The sequence below is a fragment of the Raphanus sativus genome, chromosome 3 (genome assembly GCF_000801105.2).
Source record: "Raphanus sativus cultivar WK10039 chromosome 3, ASM80110v3, whole genome shotgun sequence".
NCBI lineage: Eukaryota > Viridiplantae > Streptophyta > Magnoliopsida > Brassicales > Brassicaceae > Raphanus > Raphanus sativus.
Genome location: NC_079513.1, coordinates 19,378,981 through 19,406,536, shown reverse-complemented (window position 1 = coordinate 19,406,536; position 27,556 = coordinate 19,378,981). Strand labels below are relative to the sequence as shown.

The following is a 27,556-nucleotide window of genomic DNA, read 5'->3' as shown; positions in this document are numbered from 1 at the left end:
CACATGACACATGTTCTTATATAATCTTCAACGACAATGCATGCTAGTCTTGAACTTTTTCTACCAACATCTCCAGAACTGGCCGTACAATCTTGAGGAACCCCACTACAAAAGTCGACCGTCCCTTCATTTTAGATTTGATTAATGTGCGCGTTTTTGTTTTTGTTTTCTTTTGAACACGGATTAGTGTGTTTAACTTCTTCACATTGTTAGCTTTACAAACGCATACTAAGTGAGAAATACAGACAGATTACGAACTAATAATAAAGAAAGAATGGGCTTTATTTTAGCATTACATTTTTTGGTGGAGTTTCCTTTTCACATAGTATTTTAATCTATTTAATTATGGTAAACATGTAAATATTCTTATCTATTTTTAATTTATGTGAAAGAATGAGAAACATTCTACAAGATAATTGAATATCTAAATACAAAAACAAATGTAAGAATGTATTCCTTTTGGGTCTAATTACTCTTGAATTTCTCTCTTTTTTTCTTCTATTCTCTTGATCACTCCCTCCACCGCAACATCGAAAGCATCTTCAAGAGTCTCTTCATCCGGTTTGTATCGGTTTGGTTTAGTGTACACAATCTTTGGAACCAATCTTATTACGTTTTCTCTCAAACCAACTACTTTCTCATTCGGTATTCCCCGCAAAATCTCTTCAACTCTGCTTTTCCCCCCGGTTCTCAGCTCCTTAACCGGTATATAAACAGAATATTCTCCATCGTTGTTCGGTAAGTGCCACACATATTGCTTGTGTGCACTTCCTTGGTTAAAGAAAACCGGAATACAACCGGCTAAGATAGAATCAAACACCGATCTTCTGGTTAACGAATCACCCGGTGGTTGTAAGCAGAAAACAGAACTCTCGAATAGTTTCATCAAACTCATCGGATCATCGCAGCCGTTGGTTTTAACGTCACAGTCAAGAAATGTACAAGTCTCGGAAGAACTCTTACATTGTTGGATGACTTGACTGCGAACCAAACCGTTCTGGCTTCTGCTCGGTCTCTGAGCTCCGGCAAATGAGAAGAGTATTGTTCGGTTTGTGAGCTTGATCTTGTCTTGCCACTGGCGAATCTCGACGGTTGAAGTGGGGTGAAAGTAGGTTGGATAAGGAATAGCAAACTCGTTGTGGCTCGTTGGACTTCGTTCAATGGTGAGGAAAGTGAGGTTTTGTGACTCTGGTAACAGCATTAAGTTGGTTCCCCATAGGGAGTTGTTGTCGGGGTTTCGCCGGAAGTCTCGTGATATCCGACCGATTACGAGAAAATGGTCTTTACCTGACAGACCTGGAAAACAAAGAAACAAATTTTTAGTTATGTTAAAAAAAAATAATTGGCCGACAACATTGAGTATAACGTTAAAAGTCCATAATCTTACTAACCCTACAGGCTACAGCATTGAAATACTATTTAATTATTTTATCAACCGAACAAATTTGACCATTTAATAGATTAAAATTTCCTTTGAAGTCTTTACAAAATACATAAAATCCGTCAAATCTTTCAATTGTCAATCGTAAAATGATCAAATAAAAATTCCCATAAATTATCATCATATAAAGTAGTGATTTAAAAAAAAAAAATTCCTTAAATTCTGTATAAAGTCAATTATTTCTGGATTTTCTTGTGTAGTTTCATTTATAGTTTATGTTTTTTCTGACATCGAAAGAAAGAGTACTTCAAAGGGTTTTGAATTTTCTATTAAAAAAAAAAAAAAAAAAAAAAGATAAGTCGTCGGTGGTGAGGAAAAGAAAGAAAAATTGTTGGTAAGTAGCTATCACTTTTTAAATAGCTAGGTTGATAAATTGACTAAATCATAAGTAAAAAGGCAATAATTGTAAATAATAAAAAGCATGAGGGTCAAAAAGAAACTTATCAAGAATAATTAAAAACACGCATACGTACCTTTCCACTGAGGTTGCTTTTTGAGCCATTTGAACATTTCCTTCCCGGCGGCGTCTCTTTCAGCGACGTTACGCCGCCGCAGTCTCCGCCGGAAATCGAGACCAGCGTAGTAAGGTATATAAAAAGCAGAAGCCAACGAAGAGTTTCTCGTCAAGCACTCGTATCTCTTCATCTTCTCGTGGAATATCACTTCGAGCATGAACTGATTAGTCGCGTACCAGCTCGAAGCGATAGAGACAGCATCACCGATCCTTGGTCCGAATCCAGAGTTGTCGAGGTACTTACACATGCTGATCTTGTCCTTTGGTCTTGAAATCGACTCGCAGTCTTGGAGGATGTCGGTGTTGAATCGAGAAGGTAGGTTATGGATGTATATATAGCGGCCGAGGCATGAATCGTGACGGTGGTGGTGATCGGAGTCGGAGGTAGTAGTGGTGGTGGTGATGAGGATGATTTTGTTTTGGGAGAGACGAAGGAGAAGGAGAGAGGTGGTGAGGAGAGAGAAGAGAAGTAAGAGAGTGGTTTTCTTCTTACATGGATGATTCTTGATGGCACTTGATGAATTGTTGTTCTTCATCGTTGTTGTTGTTGCCAATGTTGTTGTGTGGTGTTTTTGATTTGACGATCCATGTCGAGTTGGGAACGACAAAAGTCAGAGATTACACGCAATAAATAACAATCATATATTAGTCAAATTAAATTAAAATAAATAACAATCATACATTAGTGAGATGATTTCATATCAAATAGAAATATTTCTTGATTTTTATAATCATATACATACGTAGGTAGGTGTGTAGAAACTTCTTGTGTTTCCAAAAATCAATATTTGGTCAAAATATAATGGCTCATCCTACCATCATCGCTAGTGCTATGTATGAATTTTTTTTTCCGTCTAATTTATTATAAAACGAACAAGGCCGAAGCCCAACATATATAATACAAGGGCTACAAATCCGAGATCCAACAACGGAACCTAAAACAAAAACGACTACAAAATCCATTAACCTAAACCGACCACACGTGTCGGTAATAGTCAAGAAAAGACACGTGTACAGTCCTCGACCTAACGAGGTTACACGCGTCTCACCGAAACCGCCACCGAATCAACCTCTCTCGGAGCTATCGCCGGAGAAAAGACACCGTCGAAATTACTCCGGAGAACCCTGCAAAGCCAGTGTACTCACCGACAGTTCACCATAGTCAACTCGGGAACACAAAATCTTCATCTTTCCCGATTTCAAACTCCTCCACCAAACCCAAACACAACACTTTTCTCCCGGATTCCACCGGGAACCCATCACCATACGCCGAGAAAATCCACCTCCGACGACTGTATCAGACGTATTAGGATTTTTCAGCCACACTACATACCTTGAGTTATGGAGAGCATCCGTCGATATCTCATCCAAACCCAATTTCCTTCATAAACCAAGAACACAACCGGTTGATCTTAAACCACCGGATTTCATCAAGGCCGGATGATCCCGTCGAGAGATCGTGAACCACCGGAGTCAGGGCTGGCTACACCGCGTCGAGTAAACCACCGTGTACCAGAGTCAACATCAGGACCAGAAGAAGGGAGAAGAAGAAGAGAAAGGACCGCCGTGAATCTCACTTTCTCTCTTATCTTTAGAAAGAAGTCAGAGATTCTACCATCCTTTACGTCGCTTTTTTCTTCCTAGTGCTATGTATGAATTTAAAAGTAAATTCATAATTTCTTTAAAAAAAAGTATTTTAATAAAAGTTAGTTTTAAATTAAATCAACATATTTTTAAAAAAAATTAACTATAAAAAAAAATCTCATGTATACTTTATTGTATTTTATTGTATTTAAAAGGGCATACTTTATTGTATTTTAATTTATTTTTTAGCAGAAGCGATGTATTGAGTTAATTGCTTTTGCAAAGCATTTCAATAAAAGTTAGGGATCAACTGATCCCACTAAAATTATTACTCTTTCTGTCCACTTTAAATGATGTTTTAGATTATTACACATAAATTAAGAAAACACATATTTTTATGTAGTTTACTTTGGTAACATAAAAATACATTAAATAAAACTAGTTTAACCAATAATAAAAAAGTACATTATTTTATAATTGGTCATAAAATTCAAATCATATTAAATTTTATCTAGATTAGTGAGAACATCACTTAAAATTGGATAAAATAAAAATAATAAAACACCACTTAAAGTGGGACAGAGGGAGTAGTTTCTTTTGTAGTTACAACAAATTTTCTTAAATGGCCTCTAATAAATCTAATTAAAAACCGTAATGTGTTGCTTGATTTGTGGCATTATTTGACTTGAGTTTAACAAAATTAAGACAGAGACTTTGGCGACAGACCCAACCGGCTTGATATCGCTTCTCTACCAATCATTAATAATCATATCCAAAACCAATCATTAACCACCAATGATCCTACAACATTTTGCCATATCAATGCCATTACAAGCTATAAGTCTACGTTGTTCTTCTATCAATTTTCTTTTGTGAATAAGGAGGAATTTTGGTTAAGCCATAATTTCCCTCTTGATCCGCGACCAGCCGACGCTAACATCGATGAAACATTCCTTTCAATGATAATCAAATCAGAGACACAACAGAACCACTATCGAACATTAAACCATTAACCCAACACATTGTTGGTTTCTTCTATCAATATCCTAAACAAAATTTTAGTCTCTTCATGGATTCATCCATGTCCAAATCCTACCATATGTTACCAATGATCTATGTATACTGCATTATGCCATATATGTCAAGACGATTGCTAAGTAAATATGTCTATATGCCTATAAATTCAAAGTTTTAAATGTAAACGAACAAAAAAGTGACAGGAAATGATAATTAGTTAACAAATAGATTTAGACAGCTTATGATCGTTCAACTACAACCAAAACGCATCATTTCAACCTTAAAATATGACTGACAATGGACGTTTAGCACTAGAGATGTCAACAGGGCCGGCCCAGAGGGGAAGCCACCCAAGCCATCGATTAGGGCATCCAATTTAAAGAGGCATATTTTCTATAAATTTTTGTTACTAATATTTATAGATAAAATAATTTGATAAGATACTTTAATTGAAAATATACTTATTGGACATTTTTACTTATGGTATTTTGAGGGCATAATTCAAATACTGAAAATTTCTTTAAAATGATATTTCATTCGAACATAATTAGTGGTTTTTTATTTATGGAATTAATATTCTACAAGAATCAATGTCAAAATAGATTAGAAAGCCTACTATAATACTTTTTTGTTAAAGAATGATTGCTATATGACAAATATAAATTATTTAGTGTGCATTTTAGATTATAAGAATATCGATCATCACATATAAAAATGTTTTTAAAAGGCATAAATATTTACTTGTAGTATAACATGTTATTTAAGAGATTACCTAAATTGATTTTGTTATCGATCAAAACTGTTATAAGATTTGACTATATTTATTTAATAAATGTTTTTACATGGAAAAATTCAAAAGTATATTTTAATGTTTTAGATTTACTGTTTTAATTCAAATTTTAAATTACTTTTATATTAGTTTTTTATAATTTCGATACAAAATATTAAAAGACATAGTTTTATAATTGGATTAGCGCATTGTTAAACGTTAGACCGGCACTGGATGTCAAATGTCCATCTACGCCAACTGGATTTGTCTACCCACCATTTTTACTGTAGAATGCAGTTAGTAGGTTTACAAGTAGACAACGGCTAAAAATGTGTTCATACCTAATAAGAACCATGTCTATAGATCTTCCCAGAAATAATCTAATTCAGTGCAAATTAATTTTCATTTATTTCAGAACTTTTGATTTATTGAACTTTATTTACAAAATTATGTTTCTATGAATTAGAACCACCTAGACCCTTTTTCCAAACCATTGAATGTTTAGTTTTTCTCCTTAACTAGAAGTGTTAAGCCACAAAATAAATAATGAAGAGTTTCCTTAGATTGCAAGCATACGTAAGATCTTTGAATGTCCATCTGTTTTACTTTTGATGCAAGTAACGCAAGGACAACACATGAAATTTTAGGGTTTTCTAGGGTTTTAAAAGTCTCTGAAACTCATTTTTGGATCGACAGCTTTTGAGCCTCTTCTCCCTCCTCTGCCTCGGCCTCTCCCACGTCCTCTTCCCCTACCTCCACGCCTCACAAAAGACCTCCCATGTTTGACTTCAACCAGTGAGAGCAGCAACTCATCACAGAGAACGCATCCTTGATGCAGAGTGGCGCCGTTCTCCAGAGGAGTAGTTTTCTTGTTGAAGTCGATTTCTATGATGGCTGAATCGCACTCGGGACAGCGGTTACTAGTGGTGGCGATGCGGTGAGCACCTTCCGGAAGCATTACAATGCAGCTACACAAGTTGCAGTTAAGTTTCCACTTGGGGAAGCTCACCGGGTCCAAGACGAGTGTGCCTTCACACTCCGGACAAGCGCAGACTCCTTGGTTTCTCAAAGAGTGTGGGCATGTGGGATGAGGACAGAGAGAACACGGCATGCCGGAACCTGTTTTGGTTTTGGCAGAAGCATTAGCCGTCTTAGCAGCTCCAAAGAGTGTGTCTATCCCTTCGAATGGAGGAGAGTTGTAGCAGTATGGACACAGCGGAAAGGACTTCCCCTCGGTTCCTGGCACTGAATAGATCACGAGCTCGAAGTTGTCTAAAGGACACGTGAGTTCCTTGTATAGCTGTAAGAAATTCACATAATAAAGGCTTCAGATTCGCTTTCAGATTCGCTTTCAGATTCACTGTGGTTTGAGCTTAAGAAATTAGATGATGATGCGGTTTCTACCTTGACTGTGCCCTTCTGAGGAAGATAATAAACTTCTTCACATGTGCCGCAGAAGAGACGTGGTGGGACTGCTGTGATGTGTTTCATGTACCGCAAGCACTTGCCACATTTGCTTAAAGCGCGACCAGAATCAGCCAGAGGAGAGAATTGTGCTTCAAAGAGGGCATCCATGTGCTCAATCTGAAAAGAAAAATATAAAAGAGATATTGAGTAGGGGCCGGATATGATCATTTAAATCAAAAAACATTATCTAACTAAGCCTTCAAAGATAACATAACATAAGCCTTTTTTTGCACACCTGTTGAACAAAATAGCTGAATTTACGCCGGAATTGCTGAATCACATGCTGCACAACGTGTGAATGGTCGGCTTGGCCCTTGGCGACAAGAGTGATTTGTTGCTCGATAAAGCTCCGGATGTCTGGTAAGCAAAGGTCTGGATCGATACATTGATAGCCTCTTATCAGCGTGATTCCTAGTGCCGTTGGAACCAATTTCCTCCCAGATTGGACCTGCAAAAGAGCGTAAACCAGACTAACAAACTTTCACAGAAAACAAGAATAGATCCTCCTAAGTGACTAACATGATAATCATAAAGAAAAGCACACCGCATTCAAGTTAACCCACCTGAACATAGTTACGTTCACCAATGTTGTTTATATGCACAGGGATTGATGCATCTGTACCTATTCCATGTTTCTCCATTAGAGATATCAGCTCACTCTCAGTAAGGAAGTCCGGAGGCGAAGTGTTGCCCTGTAGATTTCACAACATTTAAAGACAAATAGAAAGGATAAACTAAAACTGGAACTCAATGTACAGCTGGAGGAGAATCTACCTCATACAGCTCCACTCTTGAAACTTCAATCTTCTCTCCTTTGAGAAAAGAAGGGAGTTTTTTCTCGTCTACTGCAGACCATGGCATTATAGCTGTAAACCCTTTTTCTGTCACACGCTGCCCCGTACAATGGAAGATTTCTCCACCAATTGACAATTCCACTTTAGTCCTGAGTAATCCATCCAAAGAGAATAGTACAAATATAAGATGTGCAAAGAAGAGGCTGTAACTGACATGGTTCAAACTACAATCAAGGCTTTATTTACCTTATGTACTTGCAGTTAGGTGAGACAGTGCCAATAAAATGTTGACAGACATACTGATAGAGTCGCCAGGCATCTCCTCCGACAATGCCCTCGGTTGCTGCTCGCATTGGTGTGATAGGAGGATGGTCTCCAGCATCAGTTCCTGACTTTGGCTTTTGAAAGCCGTCTGAGAGAAGTCTCTGTACGTAACCGCCCCATACTGGATTGCTAACTTGTGCTCTGAGTGTGTCTGTGAAATCGAATGAAGAAGGATAGGCTGTGCTTTCCGTGCGCGGATAGCTAGCACACAACATAAGAGCTTTGAGTAAAAAAAATCCATTATCGTGATGACAGGGAGCAGGTTTAAATAAATTAAGTTTTTCTTTCAGTCTGCTATTTATATGTAGTTCTTATATGCAGTTATGCACAAACATAACAACCATTCAATAACGATTTGAAGTCCTAAAATCAGCCAATTATAAGCCAGCAAAGAGGAATTAAATGACAAAAATTAATAATCTGGATAATGGAGCAAGCGAACCTGATGAAGCCTTGAGTATACAATCTCTCGGCAAGATGCATAGCCGTCTGAGGTCCAAACCCTAAAGCACTTGATGCAACCTGTGTAATCGCTATTGTTATGCTAGATCAGGGGAGTAATTTGAATATAACTTGCTTCAACTAAACTAGAACAAACATCTCGATTTGTTTTGCCTATTCATCCCCAATAACAGCCATGAAGCTGCTAGAAACAAAATAATCTTTGGATGAATGCAGATTCCAGTTTTCAAGTCGGTGCTTTGGGATTACTAGTACAGGATATGGTGTTCGCCTAGGTGTAATATATAACCAGACTAGTTCATTTTGGGGGAATAGTAATCAAGACTCATGACTTCTCTCACCTTTAGCAGATTCACTGTGTTAAGACCAGCTGGACGACCTTTGACTTCCTGCTTTTCTGATACGTCAATCACTTCTGCAGTTCTGCCTTCCACAACCAACTTTTGAAACACAACAGCAGCCTAGAATTTTTGAAAACCATGAATATATATCTCAATGTTAGATTGGAAAGCAACAATGAAGAATGTCAACTAAATTCTAAACAGAAGAACGGAACACTAACTTCCAGGTCGAACAATCTACGTCTATCCCACTCTAGTTGAAGCTCATAACCATCCTTCATTAAATGAGGTCGCAGAGACCAAAACTTTTCAGGTTTGAAAGTATTAATCTGCATGTAACGTTGCACACAGAACCCAAGAGTAGGAGTCTGGCATGGCCCATAGCTGTAAATAAACATTTAAAACGATCTTCAGTAGCTGAAAGAATTAAACACGAACCAAAAAGAGAGGAAAGGAAGGAGACGAGAGGAAACTGACGAGATAACTCTGCAGTCAAGATTCTGATATTTGCCTTGGAAAAAACTTGTTTGGAATCGCGAGAACGCCACACCAACTTTTAGATCTATCTCTTGACGAGCATCTACTGCGAGTGCCTCATCCCTGTTTGGTTCGACAAGGTTGTCCATGGCCTTTGATATATCTTTCTCAGTAACAGAGGAAAATTTTGCCCGATAAACTTTTCTCTTACTATCTTTCATGTCGAAGCCAGTGCACTCGATAACTACAGAAATTATAATGGTCAATCAGTTAGAGAAACGGTCATCAAAAAGAGGCGCATGCTCAAATATGAGTGGCATAGAAAATGTGCTTTTGCAGGAGAAAAAAGATTAAGATGTTGATTACTGCACCACATACGCAGGAGCCAACTGTACAACTGGAATATCTACTACGACCTCTTAAAGAGTCTACCACTAGATGCTGGCATAATCCAAAGGTTCAAAATAGTATGATATGTTTCATTTAGCAAAAACAAAGAAAGTAGAGTCATAAATGCAGCCATTACCAACAGAATGGATGCAACGATTAGAAACAGTAGATTCTAAATGTTTCAACCAAAAGCTGGTGAGAAGAAAAACGGTAACTATAGACTTGCCTTCAAAACATATATTCTCCCCTTCACGATCACAATCCAACCACAACACCATATAACTGCAGCCACGAGCTTCATTACTTAAATGCCTACAAATATGAGCCTGAGAGTTGAAGACCGTAACTGTTAGAGAAATGTGAACATTAGCGTAGACATAAAATAACGCATGTAGCATATAACCCCACAAGAAAGATGCCTCTCGACTACTAACTAACTAAAAAAGTATAATTCGTGTTCCAAAAAGTCAATGCATACTGTTTCTTACTAAAGCAAAAGCTCATCCTTTACGTGTACAAATATTGCTATAACATATCCAAGGTAAAAGCCAAAAAAAAAGCAGCTCAAACAGTCCCTATGCACAGATAAAAGAGACATAAGAAGACGGTGAGAAGTATTTTTACCTTTGGGTTTGACTCTTTTTTATGAATTGGGGCGTCGAAAAGATCTTGTGGATCAATGGTTGACCAATTCTGATACTTTTCTGGGAAATCTACACTGGAATATGAGAGTGGCATTTAAAAAGACTGAGAAATCTGCCTTGAATTAACTAAGAATGTCTGCAAGCGGTAATTTCCTCAGCGCCTTTCTAAACGAGATCGAGTTCAAGAAGTATTAAAAACGGATGAAAAAACTCTCAAAGTGCAGCAGGAAAAATACTAGCTAACAGAGAAGATGCAAGCAACGATTTCAAAGCATTAGAGGTAATGTGCAATGCATTTCATAAAGAAAGTGTGATGCACACACAATAAGGAAGATTCTACTGTTGAAAGGTAAAATCTATGAAGCAGCAATCACTCGTGTTTCTCTTGGTAGGTATAAATAATCTTATATAGGCAAGAGAGAACCTGAAAACATGACCAATAACAGAAGTGACTCTATAATGAGCTTTGGAGCCTCTGAACATCCCATCAAATTCATGCACCTCTGTACTGCCTCTCCTTGTAGACATCTGAATGCAAAAAGAAGCAAACCAAATGACCCAACAATTAAGTAAAAAACGTGCTGATTACAGAACTAAGCAACGAAACCAAAAGTCTCAACATCATAACCGGTCTTAATGTATCTTACAAAGCCAATTCAGACATCCAAAGTGAAACACAGAAGGAAACCAACCGGTTATTCAAGTCCCCAAAAAGACTACTCAACTTCTAAATCAAAAGGAACCCACAGAGAAAAGTTTGAAACTTTAACAATCAAAACACACAAAAGGTGTCTGCTTGGTGTCAGTCATTAGAGATGACAAAATAATAATACCAATTAGAGAGAAGACAGAGGAGAGGAAGGAAACCTGTCCATGAGAGAGAACTGAAGCTATGGAGAGAGCAATGCTGGGCTTCTCCGCCACCTGACGGTAAAAAATCAAAGCGAGGAGATTAAAGAAGTGAAGATGGGGGAAGTAGAATCGAGATCATATAAACCCTAATTGACTCACCATAAGAACTCTGGGAAGATGAGCCATTGAAAGACGAATCTCGGGTCAAAAGACTCAAGCTCAGGCGTTCGTTCAACACCAAGGAGGAGCAAAACTCAGCAAGCACAAAGGGCAAAACCAGAGGTTTGTGTATATCTAAACCGGATCCCGGTTTATAAAAATTTGTGAATATATATGTTCAGAACGACAGCGTTTAGTGTCCCTGGTACATGTTAAAAACATGCATGGCCTATTATTATTGCTCCGACCCGACCCGACCCGACTCATCGCCATAAAAAAGGAGTTATCATCATCACACCAGTGAAATCTTTTTAAGGGAAACTATGATCTGAATATACTTGATTCGCGATAAGCTATTTAGAATTTTTTTAACTAGCTTAGGTTTTTACAAAATTAACTTAAAGCTGCCGATTTCGAGGCCAATTATGATATCTTGCATGAGAAACCATCGATAGAGTTTGTGTCTTTCATCTTTAGACGTTTAAACTCATTCATCAAGGAAACGAGGTTCCTTCACAACCTATCTTGGTTTGGTTATATTGACCGTCTGTTTCTCAATTCAGTAAATTATGGAAATCGAGTATATTGAATGAAGAGAGCGAGCAGCCTAGTTAACCGCAAAACTTGCATTTTCCAAACAAATCTCAAGACCTGTCTACTAACAAGTTTTGTATTCAATATTCAAAAACAACGAATAAGACAAAAGAGGAACAGAAAGTGGACACAAGAAAAATGAAACGGGTTTTCTTTTGGGAATGGGAAGCATATGGTTGAGAGATCCGACATTTGCTGATTTTAGTTAGATTCAATATGCTTCTTGACGATGTTGAGTGCAGTTGTCTCCTCACCGTAATCCTGTTCAACAGTAGCACCACGAATAAATCACCAGACACACAAGTCAAAACACATTATATATTAATAAGATTCATGGATTAAGACACAGGTAAAAAAAGACTCTCTACCTTGACTACAAGGCACGAGCACCCAACAACCTTCCTTGCATTGCCCTCTGAATCAATCTTGCAAAGCTGCAAAACCACATCCAAGATTATCACAAAATGCAAGTCTTGATAACACAGCAACAAAACATTACTTCAGACAATTAAGAGAACTATACTTACACCAGCCCACTCCCCGAGAGTTTTAGCGCTTGGAACAGTAAGCAAGTTGATGCTGTGATCAGCGCAAAGAGCCTTGACCAGCTTGACGTAATCAGGCTGGTTGCAATCTTCGGCCAAGACACAGAGCTGAGCAGAACGCTTCTCGATAAGCTTAGCGCTTTCATGGAGACCACGAACCACACCACCGTGAGCACGAGCTTTCCTTAGCGTCAACTCCAATGCAGTCAACAGATCCATGTCCTCTGGAATAGCAGCTGCCTCAGCAACCGGAGGAACAACAGCAGGAGCAGCAGCAGCTTCATCACTTTAAAAAAAAAAAAAAAGAGAGGAAAGAAAAAAAAATTATTATAAAAAAACAAAGATTGTGCAAAAGTAGGCGATATATGATTGTGAAAACTGATTCTATGTGATTAAAGATAAATTACAAAAACCTAAACGTCAGCATTGATTCTCTGTGACTAAACCTAAATTAGTACAAACACAAGTCCTAATCTATAAACTTAAAAATGAATCTACAAACCCTAACCTTCAGCAATTACAACATGAACAAGTCCTTATCTATCAAACCTAGAAATGAATCTGTAAACACTAAACTACAGATCAATCACAGATTCAGAAGACATTTTGAGAAATGTAACAACATAGCTACATCGAAAGAGAAAGCTTACCCAGACATGTTGAATTGCCTTGGAAACTAAGTAAAAGCAAAAGCTCCTTTTTAAATCTGCAAACAAAGGTTAAAAAACATTCAATCCAAAAGTGATTTGTAATGAAGCGAAACAGGTGTCAGCAAGAAGAAAGCTGAAGACTTACGAACAAGACACAGATTGAAATTCGTACAAAATAACTAATCGAACAGCTGTTAGAGTTCAGAGACGAACCTTAGAGAGAGAGAGAGAGAGAGGCGCTCCAATGACGAGGTGAAGGGCAGCGAAAATTGAGTGATGAGTTTATATATTTAGGGTTTACTGAAGACGCCACTTAAAAAGGATTTTTGGCAGATTTGTTGCAAACCTGGGCCAGTCTAATGGGCTTATTGTTTTTACAGATTTTCTGCGGACCTGAGCCGCTATAAATACGTCTTTTATTTCATTTGTTTTTCTTCTTTTGGAAACCAGTCTTCTTCTTTTTTTCTCCACTGGAAGTATTTCATTCAATTGTAAACGTTCGGATTGAGTATGGACGTTTGGATATCCATAAATCTGATAATTTGGATTTTGGAGTTTTTGGATTTACACATCTAAATCCCATTCTAATATTCTTATTAATGGAATTGGATTTGGATAATAACACTTCGAGAACGGTTTAAAATTGTATTGCATCTTAAAACTTATAAAGTAACCATATATTATATCAGTTTGACAAAATAACAATAAAATATTAAATCAAAACAAACATCAAATAATAACAAGAAGCACATGAGAGTGAATTAAAGAAAGGGCCTTGATATCATTGTCAATGTCATGTTATGTTGTTGATAACATAGGTTTGGCCAATAGCTTACTATTAAAATATCTGTTTTACCAAACGATTTTCCCAATTCTACTTTAACTAATTTAATTTGTTTTAAGCAATGTAATTTTTAGACTGCTCGAATATTTTGGTATTCAGATTCGATAAGTCTGGCAAGAAAATACATAAATCTGTTTATTTCAAATTTTGTTGGCAAAGCCTGCAGTTTAACAAGTGTCTCAAAGAAGACCACTCTCAGTTAGCCCAGAACACGAGTGAAGAATTGGGCATGAACACCCTTAACCCATTGCGCAAACATCTTCAAAGATCTGCATCAGTTTTGGCCGTGTCTAAGGAAAGTGTAGTAATTAGAGTTATTGACTTATGACTAAAAACGCATTTATCATAGTCAATAACGAAAAATGGAAATGAATATTTTAGTCAACAAATAATATTCAGAATTGTAATGGTCAAGGCATTTAAAACTTACTCACTCTATTTTTAATAGATAACGTTCTGAAGATATTTATTTTTTTGCTTTAAATTATATGTAGTTTTCAAATTTTAGTGTAAAATTTATTGATTTTATGTTATGTAGTCTTTTATATTCCACAATTTGTTTTTTCTTTTGACTAAATTATGGTTAATTAGATAGGTAATCAATATATTCACAATTGTGAAACGTCAAATAAGATATCATTTATTAAAAATGGATTAAGTAAGTTTTAAATGCCTTGACGTTTTATTTGACGTCAAGTAAGAATACAGAGTATTAATACAAATGACATTTATTAATACATTTTTACTACCATTGTATTGTTTGACTCTGAGGTAGTATATAAGACAGATTATTTGACGGAAGAAAAACAGATCATACATACATACATCATAAGAAAGACTAAAAACTTATAAAACACTCTTATCATGTCCAAGCAATTTGTTTCTTGTTTTGTGGTTCTGATGGTTCTATTTTCAGGTAATTTGTATTTGTTTATTATATAATCATCTGTATTCGGCATTGATATAAAAACAGTTGTATATAAATTGTATAAATTTCTTTACGATTTGACTGCAGTGTTACTGGTCGTTCCTAAAACCGAGGCTCAAAAGAGATGCGCAAAAGAACTTATGCCAGGAACACAATGTTTGTTAGCAAATTGTAGGGAAGTGTGTTTAAGAACGTTAGAAGGGTTCGGAACTTGCATTGAAAAGCCAGCAGGCTCTGATAGATATACATGTAATTGTGTTTACAATTGTTGAGCACCATAATTTCTACAACAATCTACGATATAAAACTATACTTTAAATTTAATATATTTTAAATTTAATATACTTTCCTATGGATAACTCCATCTATAAACTAAATAAAAAAATAAATCCAGCACATATAAAATTGACAAAATAACAATAAAATATTAAATAAATATCATTTGTAAAAAGTATGTATTATCTTAGATTTTAGAGTGGTTGTTTAAGCTCAAAATATGTATTCTAAATATTTTCAGGATATATTTTTTTTTTATGAAATGTTAAATTTATTATAATGTGAATGAAAGTTTATGTACAAAAAGAATCATAAGAATAAAGCTATGCTTCTGTAAAACAGTTTAGTGTCCTTTAAACCACCTTTGAAGAAGTCCCCGAAGCTTTGTTTTTTCAAAGTAGCGAGTAGACGAGATTCTGTTCCTGACTGTTTTGTCTATCAAATGGTTCATCTGAGTAATTGATTTCTGTTTTCCGGCGTGTCTCCTGTCATTTCTTTCCTTCCACAGGTAGTAGATGGTTGTTTGAAACACCAACCTCAACAAAATAAAGGTAAGCCGGTCAAACTGGTGCTCTACTAATCGTCTAAGCGTGTCTGTCCAATCTGGATCAGCACTTGCTTCAAGCAAATCTCCCACAGCCGCGACCCACACAGTAAAGGTGTAAGGACATGCGAAAAATAGATGATTTCTGGTCTCCTGCGGCTCACCACAAAACACACAGCCTTGAACTAGGCCCCACTGCTCCATTCGGGCACCTGTTGCAAGCCTATCTCGAATTGCTAACCAAGCAATGAAAGCAAATCGTGGAACTCCCTTGGCAAACCAAATCACCTTGCTCCAGCTTTGTTTCGCAGTATGTACTCGAATCTGATCCCATGTTTTAAAGGAAGAGAACCTACAGTCATAAGTATCTGGTCCAGACCGCCACATAACCATATCATCCGTAGTACTTACATTTGGGGCTGGCACATTATTGACACTCGAGATTATGTGCTGCAAGACTGGATCACGACACCTTCTAAACCGCCATCCTGTCTCAGTTACAGCATCAGCTACCTTTGCATAGCGCCCAATGCCCAATCGTTGAGGTCCAGTATCTCCAGCAATATCAATGAGACGTCCAAGGGGAAGCCACTGATCCAGCCAGAAGAGAGTGCTCCTTCCATTACTGACTTTTACTCTGATGAATTGCGACGCTAGCTGCCTCATCTTGAGTAGTTTCCGCCACACCCACGAGCCCTTGGTGGACTCAGCAATATCCCAGAATGAGCCATTACTCCATAGATGCTGGCGCACCCAAGCAACCCATAGTGATCCCGAGGTTGTAAACAATTTCCAGATAAGCTTCAGAGCAAAAACCTTTGATATATCAGAGATTCTTCTAAGTCCAAGGCCACCTTCATCTCGCGGCTTACATACATCTTCCCACGATACTTTTGCCTTTCCATGACAGCTGGGGAGCCACTCCAAAGAAATGCAGAACACTGACTCTCAATCTCATCTAGACAGCCTTTTGGTAGACAGAAAGCAGAGCTCCAGAAGTTCGAAGTGCTATATATTACTGACTGGATGAGCTGTAGACGACCCGCGAAAGATAAAGATTTGCACGTCCAGTTTTGCAGCCGCTGCTTGATTTTCTCCACCAAAGGCTCGTAATCCTGTCGAGTCATTGTCTTAGTAGTGAGAGGCAACCCAAGGTACTTCGCAGGCAGTGTAGAGATAGAGAGTCCAATAGCAACCGCTTCCTGCTCAATAATGTTTTTCCCCCTTCCTCCTGCATACAATGTAGATTTCGCTATGTTTAAGTTGAGCCCCGACAGTTTTGCGAATTCTTCAAATACCCCAAGAGTACCGCGGAGAGACTGTGGGGAGCCATCCGTAAACACCATAATGTCGTCTGCGAAACTGAGATGAGACAGCTTGACATCTTTGCACTTCGGGTGATAGCTAATCTCTCGTCTTTCTGCTGCTTTGTTCAGCATACGAGAGAGTACGTTACTGACAATAACATATAGGTATGGAGAGAGTGCACAGCCTTGCCTGATACCACGAGCGCTTGAGAAGAAACCCTCGAGTTCACCATTAACAGAGACGGAGAATGCTGCTGTTTTGATGCAGCACATGATCCATGCTACAAACTGGTCCGGGTAGTGCATTGCGCGTAGCGTCGCTTCAATGAAGTCCCACTGGATCGAGTCAAAAGCTTTTGAGATGTCCAACTTTATGGCGGCCCTAGGAGCGAGAGAGGAGTTGTGGTAGTCTTTCACGAGTTCCGTTGCCAGAAGTACGTTCTCGAGAAGTAATCGTCCCTTTACAAAAGCACACTGGTTCATTTCGATCGCCAATGGTAGAGTGCTCTGAAGTCTTCTTGCAATCAGTTTCGAGATTACTTTATAGACCACATTGCAGCAAGCAATAGGCCTATACTCTGACATTCGCTCAGCATCTGAAGATTTGGGTATCAAGGCTAGAAGGGTAGCATTAATACTCTTGGGCAAGAAGCCATATAGAAAGAACGATTGCACTGCAGTTACAAAGTCTGCTCCTATAGTAGGCCAAGCTGCTTTATAAAATTCCATTTGGTATCCATCCGGACCAGGAGCTTTATTTGATGGCATTGAAAACAGAACATCCCTTATCTCAGCTGCTTGGATCGGCTTAATCAGTAGAGCTGCATCCTCCCTGCTACATCTGAATTCTATAAGAGCAGAGAGAACCCCCATATCAACCCCTTCAATCCCTTCAGGAACAGTCTGCAAAAAGCTCTGAAAGTGGCAGGCTGCTTCAATCTTTATCAAATCCGGTTCAGTCACCACTACACCATTTGCTGTGACCAGACGCCTGATTGCATTTTTTGAGTTCCTGCTCTGAGTAGTTCTGAAGTAGAAATTGTTATTTCGGTCACCCAGCTTCAACCACTGGACTCGAGACTTCTGGTAGAAAAATTGTTCCTCAATACCAGATAAGTGGTACCAGCTCTCCCAGGCTTCAGCAGCAGCCGTAAAGGTAGCTGCATTCGGGTTAGATAATGCCTCACTTTGACGACAGCATAGGAGATCATACGCAGCAGTTACCCTCGCTGGAAGATTGCCAAAGACATCCTTGTTGAGGTTCCTGAGCGGTTGTTTGAGAGCCTTGAGCTTCGAATGGAACATTAGCAGGGCCTGTCTAGAGTGAAAAAGAACAGGTGAGTTGGTCCAGGATGTGGTGATCACATCCAAGAAGCTTGAGTGAGACGTCAAGTGGTTGAAAAATTTAAACGGTTTCTTATTCCCAGCAACAGGAGCCCGAAGCTCAGTACATATCCGAGCATGGTCAGACACGCCCCCCATCTCAAACTTGGCTACAGAGTGAGGAAAAGAAGAGAGCCAGGTGGGATTGACAAGCGCCCTATCCAACTTCTTGCAGATGGGATTCTCGTCTTGATTATTTGACCAGGTGAACAGAGGTCCCACAGACGTTAGGTCCGACAGTCCGCATCTTCCAACAATTTCCTGAAAGTCTCTGATAGAGCTTCGATCGCTTGCATAGACAACAGGCCGAGAGTGCTCAGTAAGAGACAGTGTGACATTGAAATCACCTAGCACGATCCACGCATCAGTGCTACCAGCAGACATTGTGGCTACCAACTCTAGCTCCTTCCAAAGTTGCTTCCTCTCGGTTGCAAAATTTGAGGCGTAGATGAAAGAAGCAAGGAAAGTATCTCCTGTTTGTCGGTATCTCACCCAGCACGTTATCATCTGCGCACTAATAAGTACCGGAACTACCTCCACATCATCTGACCACACCACCCAAATTCTTTCTAACCTGTGGTGATCATAGTTAGTGAGACTTGACCAGCCAGGAAAGGTAGATTGGAAAATCCAAGGGAAATTTTCTGCTTGAACACGAGTCTCTAGCAAGCAGCCCAAGGACAACCTTCCAGCTCGAACCCAATGCTTCACTGCATTATGCTTGCGAGGCTTGTTGAATCCCCGCATATTCCATGAGAAGATAGACGTCATCAGTGCTTCCGAGAGGAAGCTCTTTTACTTTGATTCTGCGCTTGCATTAAGGCTTTTGCACTTACTATTGGTTTCCTACTTTGCTTCCTGCCACGATTAGCTCCCATACCATTGAGCTTGGTACCCGGCTCCAGCTCCCTTGCTTTTTCACTCTTCCCGCCATCAACTTTCCCCACCACATTCGTCTCCTCTCCCCCCCCATCTTCCTCACTCTCCTCGTCATCCATTATTTCCCCTTCCTCCTGTATATTTTGTAGCACCTCAAAACCATTGGACGAGGAGACAGAGTTCCCCTTTTCCTCATTTGTTACTTTCTGACCAGGAGGAGAGATACTTCTTTCCCGCTGGTCCGGGGTTTTCCATTGATTGCCATCATCAGTCTTCCCCAAATCGCCTGTATTGTTGCCATCTCCAGCGTTCTTACTCACAGCCTCCTTTAGCCCAACTGAGGCAACAACGTTTGTGTTCTCCAACTCCTTTATCAGGTCCAAAACGATCTCTTTTCCAGTCACGGCCTCCCTTTCTCTACTCTCCAGCCCCTGTTCTTTTCCCCCCAAGCTCTCTTGTGTTCTCTGAATGATCGTAATCTTAGCATCACACTCTTTTTCCACGTGACCCCATCTCTTACAGAGGTTGCAATAAGGTGGAAGCCACGGGTACTCAATCGCAACAGATGCATCGCAGCCATCTCTGTCCTTGAAGCTAAGCTTATGGACCAAAGGTTTCTGCAAATTCACTTCCACCAAGACTCGTGCGACATCCAGCCTCGTGCACCTCTCCGTCTGAGGATGAAGCTTCACAAATTTCCCTGCTGCACGAGACAGAAAGCTGAGACCTTTCTGAGAGTAGAGGTATCCAGGAACACCTCTGAAATCCACCCAGAGAGGCATAGCAGTAAGGTCCGGCGGTGACTGAGCTGTCTCAGGGTTCCACTCATTTACTGCCAAAGGAACATCCCCAATGTACCAGTAACGACGCTTTAGAACACGAGCACGCATCTGAGCGTTGTCAATTCGAAACAGAACTGTCCGCTTACTGATGAACTGGACATCAATCTTAGCCCCATTACTCGGAGATCCCCAAATACGGTTCACTGTGGAGTGAATGGTGCCAATATGTGGCGCATCCCCCATGAAATAGCCCACTAAGAAGCTCTCCCACAAAGGCACTGCATCAACAAACACCTCCTCCGGAATCTTAATGTCCGCAACCCCATCCGTTATCTCCATCTCCACCGTAATCTCATCCCCAATGGTAGAGACATCCCGAACCTTCTGAGCATACGATTTCGGACTTGACTCCCCGGAACCCGCCAGACGCAGAGAAGCTTCCCGCGGTGGAGGATCTGATGGGCCCGCCGTCCCTAGAGGAGCCTCTCCCGAAGAACCCTCGATTGCAAGCCCTAGGTTTTTGTCGCCGTCGCCTTCGCTTTTTTCCTCCATCCTTTTCTTCAACTCCTTTATCAGGTCCAAAACGATCTCTTTTCCAGTATTCTAAACATAGTTTATTCAATAAAAATGTGGATTTTATTTTCTACTTCATAGAATATCAGTTTTATTTTCTGTAGAACAGAATCTAAAAATATGATTTAAACATTTTTAGAAGTGAACAAAAAATCACTATATTGATTTATGTATTTCATTAGTTACTACTTTTCCAATATATTTTTGGTTTTGTAAAACAATATATTTAATTTATTTTCGAAAATACTAAAAGGTATTAGAGACAAAAATGAAACAAACTAGAAATTAACCTTACTTTAGTTGTCTTCGATCTAGGAATGTATACACGCATATCTTTAAAGGGTTTTTTTTTTTACTTTTGAGGTCAGAAAACTAGTCAGGAGACTGAGTGGATTTTGGATCCTATACTTCCTTACGATGCCATTTCGATTGTTACCAATTTACCATCCTCTGAACATGATATCAAATACACACAGAAATCACATCCATTTCAACGAATAAGGGTAACAAGAGTATGACACTAGAACAATCAATGTGTATATTATCTCTATGAAACGAAGCGTATGGAACACAATCTGTACAAATGAAACGAAATGTGTGTATAGCTAGTATCTGCAAGCACGAAACAGTGTGCGTACGTCTATCTACCAGCAGCTTTGTGAGGATGAGAGAGAGAGATCCTTCCACATACGTACGTACGGATGATGAAAACCATGGTCTACAAGAGCTTGTAGTAGCAGTCACGGCCAGAGAAGAGAGTTCTGTAGTTTCTTCCACAAGGACAGTTGATCTCAACAACAAAAGCCTCACCAACTCTGTCCACCTTCACTCCTTCTTTACCCTCTTTCTCGTGCTCCTCCTCTGGTGACTCAACTCCCTGCACGGCACCAAATCATTATGCCAAAAAAAGAGACACTTTTTAAGTTTAACCCACAAAAGTGTGTTTTTAATGGGAGAATATATCTTGTTGATATTGGATTCGAACCTTAGGACTGTCGTCTGGCTTCACAGCTTCACCGTACTTGATGAGCTTGTTACACCACTGATCCAATTCACGAACTCCCTCCTTGATAACACGCTGCCATGATTAAAAAAAATATATTTGGATTTAGCCTTTCCTTGCTCAACAAGAAACATCTTCTCCATGGAGAATCAAGAATCAAAACACCTTAGGACTGCCGCCATCTTGTTTCAGAGAAGAGACCGATTCACCGTACTGTAGAAGCTTGTTACACCACTGATCCAATTCAAAAACTCCATTCTTGATAGCATAGAGCATCTTGTGATCGATCAACACAAACAACAACATCAGAAACCCTAACTTCTCAAAAACGAATTAACAAAAATTATAAACCTTATTGGCTTCAGACGTTTCTTCAACCGCAAGATCAGTTTCTCGAGAAGAAGGTCCACGAAACGCCTGCGGACGTCCCGGCGAGAGATCGGAGACGCACCTCCGGAAGACCGGCGGCCGTGGCGGCAGTGCTGTTTCTTGAGCGACACGGCTTCTTCGGGAAGCAAACGTATCTGAGAGAGATCGTTTGTAGATCGGAGACGAACGGACTCGCGTCGACGGATTGCAATCCACGGGAAGAGGAATCTTCGAGTATCCCATAGGCTCGTCGGCTTCTTTAGACTCCGGGGAGGGCCGTTTCACGGGGCTGATGGCGGCGGGAGAAGAGCCGAAAGATCCGCGCGGAGGAGAGGAGTTCGTACGGCGGCGGCGATCGGAGGAGTTACCGAAGCTGTTGATGCGGAGGAGAGAGAGATCGATGTTGTTGTTGTTGTTGTCTTCTTCCTCCTCGGGATGATGAGCGTAGGAGGAGTAATCGGTTTCTTGGGGGTTGTTATCGATTAGAGCGTCTAGGGTTTCCGCCATGCTTAGAGTTAGAGTCATCTTTCTCTTTTTTTTTTTTCTTCTCACTGTGGAAAGTTCAGTGCGCGAAAGCGAGAAGAGGGGAGTTGAGGAAGGTCGAGTGTTTGTTTATATAGGCAACGACGCAACGCAGGTCGAGTGAACCGGGTCTCTTTTAAACCAATCGGTCCACCTGGGTTACATCTAACCAATTTCGTTATGCCTTGGTAAATTATCCGGAATTGAAAAAAAAACTGAACCAAAACAAGTTGGAAGAAAATGAACCAAACTGAACTCAAGAGTCGTAAACATCCACTATATCCGAAAGATCCGAACCAAATTAGAAACAAACCTAAAATAAAGGGTTGGCTGCCTATTCCCCCCTTAGATACACTAACCCTACTTATTCCCCCCCCAAACTATTAAGCTCTTCATAATCCCATCCAATCTTACACTTTCTCTTTAAATTTCCCCCCAAACTTTTTAATCCCCCTCTCTAATCAATTTTCAAATCGTGATTAATAAAACATAAAGTGCGTTTAGAAAATAGCGATTGCCCACCCGATTTTAAAAAAAAACCGACCCAGATTTTATAGTTTATCAATTTTAAATCAAATTAGGGCTTAGGTTTTGTTTTTTGTTTTTTTTTCACGACAAACAGAAAGAACAGAGAGAGAGAGAGACGACGGGAAAAGAGAGAGAGAGAGAGAGAGAGGAACAGAAGAGAGAGAGAGAGAGAGAGAGGAAGAGGAACAGAAGAGAGAGAGAGAGAGAGAGGAAGAGGAACAGAGAGCGAGACAAGAGAGACACTGCAGGAGAGAGAGAGACATAAACGAAGATGACAGAGAAAGAGACAGAGACAGAATCGAGAGAAGAGAATGCAGAGGAGAGAGAGACAGTGAGGAACGACAAAAATGCAGAGGAGAGAGAGAAATTGAGGAACGATGAAGGGGATGTGCTTGTTGGGTATGAGAATTTTTAAATTTGTTTAACTTAGAGTTTATATTTGTTTATGCATGTGTTGGTTTGAGTTTGAATTTTTTTTTACAGAGATGAAAGAGGTGAAATCAAAGTGCTGATACCATGGTTGAAACAGAGAAGAAAGACTTAGAAGAAGGTTATGAGACAGAGGACGAGGAAGACATGAAATCTGGAAAACGAGATAAGATGGATGAAACTGAGGATACTCTTGGTCTCTCTGTCTCTGGTCTCTCTGTTCCTCTCTCTATCTGTCTCTGGTCTCTCTCTCTGTTCCTCTCTCTCTCTCTGTCTGGTCTCTCTCTATGTTCCTCCTCTCTGTCTCTGGTCTCTCTCTCGTCTCTCTCTCTCTCTCGTCTCTCTCTCTCTCTCGTCTCTCTCTCTGTCTCTGGTCTCTCTCTCTCTGTTCCTCTCTCTGGTCTCTCTCTCTCTCTCTCTCTCTCTCGTCTCTCTCTCTCTCTCTCTCTCTCTCTCTCTCTCTCTCTCTCTCTCTCTCTCTCTCTCTCTCTCTCTCTCTCTCTCTCTCTCTCTCTCTCTCTCTCTCTCTCTCTCTCCTCTCTCTCTCTCTCTCTCTCTCTCTCTCTCTCTCTCTCTCTCTCTCTCTCTCTCTCTCTCTCTCTCTCTCTCTCTCTCTCTCTCTCTCTCTCCTCTCTCTCTCTCTCTCTCTCTCTCTCTCTCTCTCTCTCTCTCTCTCTCTCTCTCTCTCTCTCTCTCTCTCTCTCTCTCTCTCTCTCTCTCTCTCTCTCTCTCTCTCTCTCTCTCTCTCTCTGTTCTTTCTGTTTGTCGTGAAAAAAAAAAACAAAAAAACAAAACCTAAGCCCTAATTTGATTTAAAATTAATAAACTATAAAATCTGGGTCGGTTTTTTTAAAAATCGGGTGGGCAATCGCTATTTTCTAAACGCACTTTATATTTTATTAATCACGATTTGAAAATTGATTAGAGAGGGAGATTAAAAAAGTTTAGGGGGAAATTTAAAGAGAAAATGTAAGATTGGATGAGATTATGAAGAGCTTAATAGTTTGGGGGGAATAAGTAGGGTTAGTGTATCTAAAGGGGGGAATAGACAGCCAACCCTAAATAAATAAGTAATCAATATACAAATTTTAGTTTTATAATCCTAAAAGTATATAGGATAACCAGGTGTTTCTATAAATACAAATTTTAAATCTATATATCTAAAAACTAAATTACCCAAAACTATCCCAGTTACTATACATTATGCAAATATATTATTCAATTATTCAAAACATCTCAAATTATTTGATATTTCATTTAAATTATTTGATATATTATCCAAATAATTTGAAAAATTTAAACTGAACCGGAACTAAACACAGTTGGATATCTAAATTAATAATGTTAAATATATTTTTTCAGCATTCGGATTTGTCTAAAATTTTATAAATTTAAATTCAATATTGCATTACACTTTATGGTGGTGGATATTTGCAAATAAAGGATGTATATGTATTTTTTTTTTGATTAGTTTGGTAATTTTTAAACTTATATTATTATTGAGTTTGTTTGGAAACAAATGCATATCAGTTTCAAATTATATGTTACAAGTAACATTTTTGGGTTGTTTGGCGCCTCGATTGATTGATTGATTGTAAGTTAGTTCTTAAATTATTTCTTCTATTTTTATCTTAATTAAATAAACTGAAAATAATAAAAAATCAAACAATTAAATTATAGTTCTGAGATATGACATGTCAATTAGGGCCTGACTGGTGTAACCGCAGCGGTTGCAGTTGCGGTTGCGGAAGTCTGCGGGTACGGGTGATTGCGGTTTTAAGTGTTTTCTAGAGATTTGTACAACTGGTACAACGATTAAAAATTGTTGCGTTTGCGGGACTCTTATGACTGGTAAACTACCAAACAAAACATCTGTTAAATAATAATTTAACAATATTTACATTTTATATAATTATAAAAATATTAAAAATTATAATAATATAATAAATATAAAATTTATATTTATAAAATCATATTATTAAATTTTTAAAATTTATAGAAAACATTTGGGTTTAAAAATTTTATAATATAAATTGAAATATAAAATGTATACATTTTACAATTTCTATTATTTCCATTTAAAAATTTTATTGGATATTTTTAGTATTATTTTTATTTATTCTGTATTTTTTTAAAAAAAAATTACTCTCCCGCAACTGCCCGCAACCGCAAACGCTAGGTTGAACCAGCTTTTGATTTTAAGAGGTTCGGAGCGGTTTGAAGCGATTTGTAACGTTTTCTGTGATTGTTTCGAAACGCCAACAACCGCTATGAACCGCATAAGCTGCGTTTGCGGGTGGTAGCGGAAAAACCAGTCACCCCCTAATAGTTGGGGTTAGTGGTGTCAAAATGGATAAAAGAAATCTCGGTCAATTCATCAAATCCAACTATAAATCTTAACTAGATTTTGATCTGCACACCCATGCGGTTGTTATTTTCTTTTATTTTTTTGCGTAGATGTCGAATATTAATTGTACAATCTAATATTTTCTGTTTTGTCCTCTTTTTATTAACTTCAAAAACAATCTAATATTTTCTGTTTGCCCTCTTTTTACAATCTAATAATAACATGTCTATTTATTACTTTGGTTGAATGAAAATATTAAAGACACTTCTAAATATTCTGATAAACATTTAACATTTTTAATTCGTATTCGAATCAATATTTTGGAAAACGTACCTTTCAAACCGAGTCTTAGTATAAAAATCAGAAAAAATCACCCCAAAATTAAAGTAAGTATTATTTACCAAAACTTATGATCTTGGAAAACATATCCTACAACATAACTTTGCTGCAGATTTTTGTTTTTATGATTTATATTTGTTTAGGAAATAAAAGATTTCAATCTTTTATATTAGCTAAATATTAATTAGGTAACCTGGTATAACACATATGATATTTTAAGGAAACAATATTTATTATGTATTTTTTAATTTTATTTATTAAAATTATTTATGATTAAGGGTAAGAAAAAGAATGACATTCACTTGTAATTTTTTAGGAAAAGTCTGGGTTATTTTAAATTTGTACTTCAGTTTTAATAGATTAAATGCATAAATGTTTTTGACATAATTGGATTAATTGATAAATGGGTTAATAGACTTAATATATTGGGTTAAAATAGTTTGCTAGTGAGTAATAAGTTATCCATAACTAAAACAATAAGAACCTCTACCACAAATAAACTATTTCAGTCAAAACCACAAAATCGTGTTGATTGCGTAAAGTCGTGTTTCCCCCTCTCCAAAACCATAAAATCGTGTTTCCTACCAAAACCAAAAATCGTGTTTTCTTGTGGAAACTCGTGGAAACTGTAAAATCATGTTTTCCTATCAAAATTACAAATTGAATTTTTCCACCAAAACATTAAAATTGTGTTTTTCCGCGAATACTGTAAAACTGAGTTTTTTTTTCCAAACCCTAAAATTTGGTTTTCCTGCAAAACTGCAAAAATGAGTTTTCCACCAAAACCGTAAAATTATATTTTTCGTCAAAATCGTAAAATTGATTTTTCCCGCCAAAACTACAAAATCGTGTTTTCTCGCCAAAACTACAAAATCTTACGAGACATTCTGATTTTCCTAGCTGAGTTTGCGAGCTTTGTAGGTTACTGAAAATGTTCAGGAAAATTGTAGTAGATTCACTTTTGTTTGTTGTGAAATGTAGTTTTAGATGAAGTTATCTTTCTGGAGCATAAGATTTACAGAGCAAGATATAATAGCTTTTTGATATTTTCTTAGGATTCATAAACTCCTCTGTTACAAACCTTATATATAATCTAAAATGCTAATAATTCACTAACCAAAGGAAGTATGAGGTTCAATTCTCATCTTAAGAATATTCAAATACAAAATGTATTTATCTTGAAGAAAATTCTACTACATGATTGCTGACTTGAGGCCGAAGCTTTAGTCATAGATCTCAACTCCTTTTCTATCAGCATAGGCTTCTCCGTGTCCGTTGAACGTAGAGTTATCGTAGCAGTCTTCAAGCAAAGAGCGTTTTTCTGTACCATAATGCTATGAAGTTTGACAGTACATTTGCTGGTTTGTGACATAAACAGGGGAATATGAGTATATGGATGTGATAATTGATGGCGAAAGACTGTTGATCGACACTGATTTCAAATCGAATTTCGAGATTGCTCGTGCATAGAAGATTCTG

At 38.3% G+C, this 27,556-nt stretch overlaps 6 protein-coding genes across 8 annotated transcripts; 1 reads left to right on the top strand and 5 right to left on the bottom strand.

Moving 5' to 3' along the window:
* Positions 1-353: 353 nt before the first annotated feature.
* LOC108844256 (probable xyloglucan galactosyltransferase GT15) lies at positions 354-2,731 on the bottom strand. The gene is made up of 2 exons (XM_018617478.2): positions 1,915-2,731; positions 354-1,296 (listed from the first exon to the last, which is right to left on the bottom strand). Exons 1-2 carry the CDS (start codon positions 2,489-2,491, stop codon positions 470-472), a joined length of 1,404 nt encoding a protein of 467 aa, XP_018472980.1. The 5' UTR covers positions 2,492-2,731; the 3' UTR covers positions 354-469.
* A 3,134-nt stretch (positions 2,732-5,865) lies between these two features.
* LOC108847982 (DNA topoisomerase 3-beta) lies at positions 5,866-11,384 on the bottom strand. 2 transcript variants are annotated; one of them, XM_018621372.2, is made up of 15 exons: positions 11,236-11,384; positions 11,092-11,148; positions 10,649-10,752; positions 10,205-10,298; positions 9,807-9,906; positions 9,191-9,434; positions 8,935-9,097; positions 8,714-8,833; positions 8,353-8,432; positions 7,833-8,111; positions 7,567-7,735; positions 7,356-7,484; positions 7,028-7,240; positions 6,730-6,909; positions 5,866-6,625 (listed from the first exon to the last, which is right to left on the bottom strand). In XM_018621372.2, exons 1-15 carry the CDS (start codon positions 11,260-11,262, stop codon positions 5,987-5,989), a joined length of 2,598 nt encoding a protein of 865 aa, XP_018476874.1. In that variant the 5' UTR covers positions 11,263-11,384; the 3' UTR covers positions 5,866-5,986. The 2 variants fall into 2 exon arrangements, with proteins under 2 accessions (XP_018476874.1, XP_056860844.1); XM_057004864.1 differs by having other exon boundaries at positions 10,205-10,293; positions 11,236-11,338.
* Positions 11,385-11,846: 462 nt separating this feature from the next.
* Positions 11,847-13,311, bottom strand: LOC108844523 (40S ribosomal protein S12-2). 2 transcript variants are annotated; one of them, XM_018617789.2, is made up of 5 exons: positions 13,238-13,311; positions 13,025-13,080; positions 12,357-12,660; positions 12,198-12,263; positions 11,847-12,090 (listed from the first exon to the last, which is right to left on the bottom strand). In XM_018617789.2, exons 2-5 carry the CDS (start codon positions 13,030-13,032, stop codon positions 12,031-12,033), a joined length of 438 nt encoding a protein of 145 aa, XP_018473291.1. In that variant the 5' UTR covers positions 13,033-13,080; positions 13,238-13,311; the 3' UTR covers positions 11,847-12,030. The 2 variants fall into 2 exon arrangements, with proteins under 2 accessions (XP_018473291.1, XP_056861696.1); XM_057005716.1 differs by lacking the exon at positions 13,238-13,311 and adding an exon at positions 13,170-13,188.
* Positions 13,312-14,732: 1,421 nt separating this feature from the next.
* LOC108846990 (putative defensin-like protein 165) lies at positions 14,733-15,068 on the top strand. The gene is made up of 2 exons (XM_018620163.1): positions 14,733-14,784; positions 14,884-15,068. The coding sequence occupies exons 1-2, from the start codon at positions 14,733-14,735 to the stop codon at positions 15,066-15,068; spliced, it is 237 nt and encodes a 78-aa protein (XP_018475665.1).
* A 4,008-nt stretch (positions 15,069-19,076) lies between these two features.
* On the bottom strand, positions 19,077-20,519 carry LOC108845422 (uncharacterized). Its single transcript, XM_018618635.1, has one exon. It carries the CDS (start codon positions 20,517-20,519, stop codon positions 19,077-19,079), a length of 1,443 nt encoding a protein of 480 aa, XP_018474137.1.
* A 501-nt stretch (positions 20,520-21,020) lies between these two features.
* On the bottom strand, positions 21,021-22,726 carry LOC108845421 (uncharacterized). The gene is made up of 4 exons (XM_018618634.2): positions 21,895-22,726; positions 21,709-21,819; positions 21,526-21,618; positions 21,021-21,417 (listed from the first exon to the last, which is right to left on the bottom strand). Exons 1-4 carry the CDS (start codon positions 22,435-22,437, stop codon positions 21,259-21,261), a joined length of 906 nt encoding a protein of 301 aa, XP_018474136.2. The 5' UTR covers positions 22,438-22,726; the 3' UTR covers positions 21,021-21,258.
* Between the last annotated feature and the right edge of the window lie 4,830 nt (positions 22,727-27,556).